Here is a 9,472-nt window from a genome sequence, read left to right on the forward strand (position 1 = left end):
TATGGCGAAAAGTTTGCGTTGTCACGTGACTGGCGTCGAAAATGGGAATATTTATAATAAAAAAGTAGAGAGAGAAGAAGAGAAGAAGAAGTAAATAAGTAGCTGAGCCTGTGAACAGGTAGCTGCAGTGTCTTCACACAGACACGTGTGTCGAAATGTGCCGGAAATGCCATTTACAACAGACTTACTTCCGCTCAAAAGAAGCGCTGTGCATGGAAAGCAGCGTGAAAGAGAAAGAGAGAGCGAGTACTGTAGCATATGCACAAGCGCTAGCTTTTGTTTTAATATTCATATTTTAGCATCAGAAATTATTCGTTGAAATTAAGTTGCTTTATGCACGCACAGCAACGGTGGGGGGCGGGGAGTGCTAGTGGGGGTGCGGCAGGCGGTGTCCTGGTAGAGCAGAGGCGAGCAAAGAAGTGAGCTTAAAAGCGACTACGACGAAAATGCTTTGAATTTAAAATCTGCAATTTTCTGTTGATTGCCGCAGCCAAACCAGGAATACGGCTAGAGTAAAGAGGAGCGGTGAGTGGTGGAGGGGTGGCTAGCAAACGTGCAGTTATAGTGTAACAAACAACAACAAGTATAGTGTTAGCCTGCGTGTCGGTTGGCGGTTGGTAGCATCAGCATCAGCAGCAGTAGCATCAGCATCAGCATCAGCATCATCACAACTTTTGCGTAAAATTCCAGTCATGTGTCCCTAACAAATCCCTGCATTATTCATGAAATGATAAGATGACTTTGTGCTGGCTTCGTTGCCGTCAACGCTGCTGCTGCTGCTGTTTTATTTTTTTCAGTATCTTTTGCAACTGCACGTTATATTTTCACAGCCAGCTGCAGCTGCAGTCGGGGCCGTATTTAACTGGCAACTATCGTTGCCTTAACAACCCGCACTGAAAACAAGCGTAAAACTTACATAAACTAAATTAAATGCAATTTCGTTGACAAAATGTCACTGTTTAAAATGCTGTCAAGTTGTTGTCAAAAGTTGCCTAGCCATAAATATGCTAATAGCCATAAACAGGTAACTGCAAACTATAAACTAATTGACTATTAGCTTATTAACAACAAAAGACTTATCAGTGCAAATAGGGTCCTTTACAGCGCCGGCTGCTGTTCATTTAAATCTGATGCTGCCTAACAGTGCTAGCAGCTGTTAATGTTAACAGCGGCAGCAGGCGCTAACAGTCAGCCACAAAGCTACAAATGAGTGCCTGTTGCTCTCTTGGCGCTCTGTTAAGAGCTCTTTTCTGTTAACCTCTTGCTGTAATGGGCCAACGCGTGGACGAGCGTGCCAGATGCTGAGCATCGCAGCAGCCGCAGCATTACAATTACACGAGCAGGACGCTATCGTCGCTGCTGCAGCATTAACGACAGCTACGAGTACGACGACGTCGATGACGACGATGCCAACTTCGACGACGCCAACTCCGACGACGCCAACGATGAGGCCGACGAGAAGACATGATTCTCGCGCTGCTGCTGCTGCTGCAGCTTCAGTCAGTTCGTAAACTCGAAGCCGTGCGGAGATGCCTTAGAGAGCGCTGCGTCCAGCCTAAATAAAAAAACATTCAAACTGCCAATTAAAAAACAAACCAAAAAACTAATAAATAATTATGATAAATTTACCATAAAAGTTGCATTTATATATAACAGAAATATTGTGAGTGACACTTTAAATAAATGCAAATATAAACTGAAAAAAAACTCACAGCTATAATGAAGTTAAATAGAGGCTAAGCAAATGTGCAGGACAAACTGACTAATTGAGTGCGGCACGGCCGTTTCCGTCGTGCTTCCTAAAAGCGTAAGGGCGTGTGCATTACAGTTAGATTGCCTTGCGGCAGCGGGGGCGTGGCAGACATTCTCAAATATTAAGCACATGACTTCGCTTGAATTCGACATTTAAATTATTTAAGTTGACAAGCGCACACACACGCACACAGACACACCACGCCCAGCTAGCGCCCTTGTTTCCTGTTTTGTTGTCCTCGTTGTTGTGCTTTCACTCGTTTTCCACTTCCCAACTGCCTCGATGCCCTTTGTGCCTTTCCCTTTTCATACAGATGCCACTTACTTATTTTTGCTGCTGCTCGTGTTTTTCTTTATTTGTATTTTTATTTTCCAAATGTTTGTTATTTATTTATAAAACGACAAACACAGCCAAACGGCGAGCACATCCTTTGAACTTTTCTGCATGAGTTTGCAATTGTGTTGATGTCATATACACATATCCATGTTATATATATATACATAAATATATATATGCATATAGATATATGTATTGGTTTAGTAGTGTGTGTTTTTATTTCTCTACAGCTACAGCTGCAGACTCGCCTTTGACACTGCATTCAATTAATTTCATTTTCCATTCAACTCGCCCTCTCTTTCTCTCCCTCGCTTCAGATTCCCTGTCCGTCCCTCTGCACCTCTGCCAGACGTTCCATTATCATTTAACTTGGCTTGAAGCTACTCTGTATTTCCATTTGGCCTTTGTGCCATCGATTGCTATTGAAATATTAAACAATTCAATCGACGGGCAGATACAAAATAATAATAAATAACTAACGCTGACTATGTCACTACGACTTCTGTATATATATATATATAAATATATTTTCTGTACAGTGTGGCCAAGCATAAAGCATAAAATAACAACAAGAACAACAATCGACTGCCGCCCGCAACGCCATATCAATTAATTTTATTCAAACAATTTTCCGAGCAAATACAAAAAATGGATTACGCCTGGCTGCTGTTTATCTTCAGCTGCACTTTAATTGGTAAGTGAATGTTGACTGTTTATTGAATTTAACTCTTTTTTCTCTGTTCTGATTGCAACTTTCACATATTGTAATAAGGGCGGGCGTGCGAGTTAGTGAGCTGCTTAAATCATTTGCTGGCCACGCGGCGTATGCGTAATGCGCCTTGCTGCGTTTGATTGTTTTCATCTCCGCTTGCAATCAGATTATATTAATTTTGTTTTTGTTTACTTTTCTCGTTTTATTTTATTTTTGTTTTGCCTTCAGCTGAACCGCAAATCAATATTGACAAAGTTTTTGCTTCGGGCTCTGCGACTGCTACTGCTACTGCGACTGCGACTGCTACTGCTACTGCTGGCCATCAGGCTTCGTGGCTGGCTGCTCTTTTAATGACTTTTGCCATAATTTCAACTGCTGCGAGTGCAGTTGCACTGCAGTTGCATTTTCCGTTCATTCATTTTCGTTCGCAGTTTTCCTTTGCTTTTTGATGCTGCTGACGCTGCCTTTTGGCACTTGGTAAGTTGTGCAGCCGCAACTTTTGCTTTACTGCAGCAGCAGCTTGAGTGCAGTTTAAACTTAATATTTCGGAAATGTTCGCAATTAGGCAGCTTGCCAAAGGCATCTCCTCCATCGCCTTCTGGCATATAAATTGCCAATGGCAATGGGGCAATTAATTTGCAGCGCATTAAATGAGCTGCCATTTGCCCCAGTGGCAAACCGACACTGCAATTTTCAGACATTCGCGCTGCTGACGCTTCAATACATTTTTTAAATTCGATTTTATTTAGCTGTCGAAAAGATGACGTATCCTAGACATTTATTTTCATGCAATGGATCAGCTATGTTTGTTATGTGGGGAGCTTGCTTATGCGAGATGTAAATAAGTAAATAATTAAGAAACGATATGAGTTTCAGTTGCATTTAACAGAAAATAACACAACACATTCTGCACTGGACATTAAATTAAATGCAAATATTACGCATACGCTGTGTGCTGCATACAAATAGAGAAAAAAACTCAACAGCTTAAATTAAGTCAAATAACGGCTGAACTTTTATTATTTATTTTATTTTTACCTCTATTTTATTAAGATTTTTACTAAGATTATTATAATTATTTAATATGTATAATTATTATTTAATAATTATTATATTTTAGTTTTGATTTCATTCAAATTAGTGGCTTTTCACAATTCTAACAGAAAACCCATGTTAAAAGCTTTTAACTAAGCCATGTTTTTTAAGCTCTTAACTAAGCTTAGCATTAGGATCTAGGGTTTCTTAAATCTTTATTAAGAAAACTAAAGCGACAACATTTTGGCAGAGCATACGAAAACTTTGGTCCTGTGCAAAATGCAGCTGACATATTTCACTTGAAACCGCGCTCGAAGCACATTCGGGGCCATTCATTCAAACGTTTAACAAGGAACGCACATTGCCAGGGACTTTATAAATCGTTTGCCACACACACTCATACAATTTCACGCACACACATGTTGAATTGACACGTTTTCATACCCTGAACCCATTAAAAATGGGTATAAGGGTATATTGTATTTGTGCAAAATCCAAATGTATGTAACAGGCAGAAGGAAGCATCTCCGACCCCATAAAGTATATATATATTCTTGATCAGCGCCAATAGACGAGTCGATCTAGCCATGTCCGTCTGTCTGTCCGTCCGTGCGTCCGTATGTATGAACGCAAGGATCTCAAAACCTATAAGAGCTAGAGAAATTTAAGAAATTTTAGATGTAGATGCTCCTAGTTCCCGCGCAGATCGAGTTTGTTTCCGATAATCGATAACTTACTCCGTTTCCAAGCAATCGATACAAATAGATATCGATATCCTGTTTTTTGGGCAATTTTGGTAAATAATAAGAGCTAGAGTCACCAAACTTGACATATAGCTTATAAAATAGAATATATATACATATGCATTTGATGTTGGAAGAACAGGTTCCCCTAGTCGGGAGCTCCCGACTAGAACCTCTTACTTGTTTAATATATTACACCTAGTTTACAAACGCGCGTTGCGGGCTGTTTTAACTTGGCTAATGGAATTAAATATTTTCCATTCAACTTTAATCTGCATTCAGTTCTCTCGCTCTCTCTCCCCTTCTCGCACTTTATCCCACTCTCCCTCATAAAACATACAATTTACTTGATATATGCATAGCTGCATTATCTCTTGATTTTATTATATGGTAGACTATGCAAATACTATTATTTTTGTTGCATACAAATCGGGAATCTTAACAGTAGAACCGCCTGAATGGGTGCCCATACAAATAACCACATATATATATATATATATATATTTATGTATATATATGTGTGTATTTATATACCTACAGTATATATATGCATATATTTATATTTGCATAAATGTCTCGAGCATCTTTAAATGAATTTATTACCAAACTTGTGCCGGCGCGTCCTTTGCCAAATTCATATGTAAATTTATCTAGCCACACACAGAACTCGCTTGCCTTGAGTTTATGTGTGTGTGTGTGTGTGTGTGTGTGTGTGTGTGTGTGTGTGTGTGTGTGTGTGTGTGTGTGTGTGTGTGTGTGTGTGTGTGTGTGTGTGTGTGTGTGTGTGTGTGTGTGTGTGTGTGTGTGTGTGTGTGTGTAAAGGTAGTAAATGTGCTAGCCAGCATCAAATAAAAAGTGTGGCTTAATTAGCAGCGTATTTGCATATGGTATATTAACATTTGAAGCAGCAGAAAGCACAAGTTTTTGTCTTTTGCTAACATTTTAAATCTACATACATAATTGGCAGTTTTGATAAACGTGGCAAATATTAGAAATGGATAGTAAAATGTATATAAATAAACCAATAGTATCCAGAAAAAGGTTGACAGGCAGCTTCGAACAGTCAGAAAATAATTATAGTTTATTTTTTTACCAATTGGATATCTTTGTAATTAACTGTGCTGCGCTTGGGCCACATAACATATATGTGTAACCAACACACACACTATCACACACACATGCACACACACATAAGTCGAGCTGCTTGACAGTTTTTGGTTCGCATTTCTTATCAATTTTTGCTGCCGCACAGCAACCAGATGTTGCATATGTTGCCGCTTCGCTTATCGCTGGCAGCCCCAGCCCAGCCGCCACATGCCACAAACCGAGACCTATACATATGCTTGTTGCAATGTGGCGCAGTTTGTTGTGCCTATTTTGCATATGCATTGCATGAAATTTTCAAATTTATTCGATGCAACTAGCTAACCTGCCTCCCTTGGTGGCAGCTGCACCTGGTTGGTGGCAACAAAAAATGTTGTGCAGCCCATTGCAATGCAGACACGAAACTTAAATGTTGCTTTGTGGCTGCAGCGCCTGTCCAAATGTTGTTACTTAAAACCAGGGGGGCCGTTAGTCCGGTTCATGGTTCATGGTTCCCTACTCCTTGGTTTCAATCATGAACCTGTCCTTCTAGATTCTAGATTTGGTTAGGCATATTTGCAAGTTTTTTATGCTGCGGGACTATCTCAAATGCTTTTAAGAGTTAACCAAAATATTTTTCGAAAAAAAAAAAGTACTGAAATCTTGGACTCTAACCAGCTTGGTTAGCAATCTTTTCAATATAAATTACAGTCTTAAAGTAAATTAAATTTGATTGTTAATCATAGATTAGAATTAAAAACTCGAAAAACGAATTTTTTAGCTTGATTGAAACTTACATTTCACGCTTCTTTCAAATTCGACAGACATGCAGAAGATTTCAGCGCTTTTCGTTACGGATATCAGCGTGCCGGAGATAGTGGACTTTCGGGACAATGTAACGCTGTCCTGCAGCTACGATATGAGCGGCCACACCTTGAACTCGGTGAAGTGGTACAAGGACCGCCTTGAGTTCTTCAGGTAGACAAGTCGATTATTGTTTCTATGGTGTCAGCTTGGAGCTTATATAATTTCCTTAGATATACGCCGCTGATGCGTCCGGTTTACTTAACATTTCCCGTGGCCGGCATTCAAGTGCTCGATGGCAAGTACTTTTGCAACGAGTCCACGTGCCGCGTGGATCTTAGCCTGCTGGGCGCAAAGTCCACGGGCAACTTCAAGTGCGAGGTGAGCGGGGATGCGCCGCACTTTAAGCTGGCCGCCAAGGAGGACAACATGACGGTCGCAGGTGAGGCAGAAGCACAAACCGTAAACCACTTAACTCATTTGTGGCTAATTTGTCTATCATTTGTTGCATCTACGCAGCCTTGCCGCAAAGTGACCCCCTCATAGAGGGCTTCAACTCGATGTATCGCATGGAGGAGTTTCTCAGTGCCACCTGCTCCTCGGACTACTCCAGTTTGCCCACAAAGCTCACTTGGTATATCAATGGAGAGCAGGTAAGCACATATCCCCCCACAATCACACACGCACACACATACACACAGCGAGTATTAACCCACTGGAATTCTCCTCAATCACAACTCTTTGCAGCCAATGCTGGGGGAGTTGCAGCCAAGCATCGACACGAGCATACCCGCCCACGACTATATACTGCGCCGACAGCGACTCCAAGTGCACTTTTATCTGCAGGGACACCGCTTCTATCTGGTCAGTAAGATACTCGAGCTTAAGTGCGTTGCGGAAATCGAAAACTATCCGGAGCTGCGCCGCGAGACCACGCTCAGTGCATCCGTCACGGAATTTGATAATTTGAACAATCAAATGCTGAGACACGCAATCACAAGTGAGTACATCAATTTATAAACCCACTTATGGCTCAGCTTCTCTTTATATAGTAAGCCCAAATTGTGTTACGCATCTTTTTTATTTCTATAAAAAATGATTAAATCTAAGCATGGGTTGCAAACGAGTCTCTTATGAGGCTTACATCATAATGAAACTTCCACAAAGTGGGATTGTCAGTATTTCCTAATCACAGTTTGAAAGTCACTGGCTTAAAGTTTCAGTTTCAGAATCTCCAGTGGATTAATCAATAAATTATAAAGATTGTGAATACATTTAACAGATTACAAAAAAGAAAGCCATTACAGAACGATATTGAAAATAAATACAATCGTGAATATGTATTAGAATAATATATATCTATTAATGCTAAATGACAATTGATTTTTCTTAAAGATTCGGCTAGGTGTGGCTTTATATCAGAATACTTTATAATACTGAATACAGTTTATTGTAATTAATACAATATATCCTTTCGATTGGTCCTATATATTACTGCAATTTATCATATCTTTTCTGTTTCATCTTGGATGCACTTAGCTTATAACTTATAGATCCGTTCCCATTTCTCTGCATTTATTTACCTTTGTTTCACAGATTCATCTGCTGCAGACTCCAGAAGCTGCCACTGGCAAAGGACTTTCTTAGTTTCGAGTCTTTGTGTGTTAATTCTAGCCACAAAATATTCACAACGCGAATCATGAGCATTCACATCGGTTACGGAATTGCTTCAGGCTTGGTCTCAGGCGACGGAAACTTTGGCAACTATATCAACAAATTAGTTAGGTAGTAAGTAGAGATGTCTAATAAGGATGACCAGCCGAAATGGACTCAAGGTAATGGGCAATTCATATGGCAAGAGCCGGCTATGTGGGCAAACTTATGTTTGTTTGTGCCACTTGTACATAATAAGGGCGGGTCAGTTGTAGGAGGCGTGGAAAGTCAGCATACTAAACACATACACCCTATATATATATTAAAAACAAATATATTAAGTGTGTATTAGAGACAAAATCAGAACAGGAAATGAAGTCATTTAATGCATTAAGGTTGAAGCGCAACTCAAATGAATTCAATTCAATTTGTAAAATTGTTTAATAAATCCAATTTTATTTCAACATTTATTATACATTTTCTATTTGAATAATAGTTATATTTTACTTAAGGCTTCCATTACAAATAATAATCCATATCCCCATATATATATTATTGCCTAACATAAGTTTATATTTAATGCAAGGGCTATGTTCTATTTTTAATGGGTTATTGCTGTTGTTATTTAAGCAAATTGTTGTTTTTTTTACTTATGATGGCATTTATACATATTGACATTTTGGGATCTCCTCGCCGGGTAGCCAAATGTGTTCACTGTCTTTTTTCAAAATCAATTACAAATTACAAATAAGCCTACAACATAATAATATATTAAATAAAAAAACTGCACTCAACAGAAACAACTGAATTATTAAGGTGTTCAATTTGCTTGATAAGGTCACAAAGTTGAGCAAACACGAATTTTTAATGTACATGTAAACATTTTTTAAATCTAATTATAATCAACACAAACCTACACACATTTTTATGCACATGAAACACTTTTCACAAAAACGATTAAATGCAAATTAAAAAAAAATATTAATAATAAAAAAAAAAAAGAATGCAAAACTCCGCATGTAATGTTTTCTGTGGATTATGCATGTGTTGTAAAAATGATTATGAACATAGCGATATGTATAGGCTAGTTAACATAAAAGCTGTAAATACAATTTTAAAACGTTTAAAAAAAAAAACAAAAACAAAAAACCGAGGCAAACGGACTAAAAGTTATAATAATCATGCTGCCATAGCCCCTACAAAATATAGACATAAAAGGACTTAAAGTTTGTGCATGGAATGTACGCACTTTAATAATGCTCGAATAAAAGTATATACATGCAAAAACTCACACAGAAATAAGCGAAACTAACTTCAAAAAAATGTTCATATTAATAAGCTACTAGAAATAGA

At 38.7% G+C, this 9,472-nt stretch overlaps 1 protein-coding gene across 1 annotated transcript; it reads left to right on the plus strand.

Annotated features, from left to right (window-relative positions):
- The first annotated feature begins 2,747 nt into the window (after window positions 1-2,747).
- On the plus strand, window positions 2,748-8,511 carry LOC115761484. Its single transcript, XM_030703250.1, has 6 exons — window positions 2,748-2,783; window positions 6,487-6,640; window positions 6,700-6,908; window positions 6,986-7,119; window positions 7,214-7,466; window positions 8,063-8,511. Exons 2-6 carry the CDS (start codon window positions 6,489-6,491, stop codon window positions 8,167-8,169), a joined length of 855 nt encoding a protein of 284 aa, XP_030559110.1. The 5' UTR covers window positions 2,748-2,783; window positions 6,487-6,488; the 3' UTR covers window positions 8,170-8,511.
- Window positions 8,512-9,472: the final 961 nt, after the last annotated feature.

Source organism: Drosophila novamexicana, unplaced genomic scaffold (genome assembly GCF_003285875.2).
Source record: "Drosophila novamexicana strain 15010-1031.04,08,12 unplaced genomic scaffold, DnovRS2.1 tig00000485-arrow-pilon, whole genome shotgun sequence".
NCBI lineage: Eukaryota > Metazoa > Arthropoda > Insecta > Diptera > Drosophilidae > Drosophila > Drosophila novamexicana.

Excerpts from the sequence above, each read along its gene's own strand:
- LOC115761484 (XM_030703250.1), top strand. The coding sequence starts at position 6,489 with ATGCAGAAGATTTCAGCGCTTTTCGTTACGGATATCAGCGTGCCGGAG. Across the intron at positions 6,909-6,985 it reads GGACAACATGACGGTCGCAG|CCTTGCCGCAAAGTGACCCC; the intron begins GTGAGGCAGAAG and ends GCATCTACGCAG. Across the intron at positions 7,120-7,213 it reads GGTATATCAATGGAGAGCAG|CCAATGCTGGGGGAGTTGCA; the intron begins GTAAGCACATAT and ends AACTCTTTGCAG.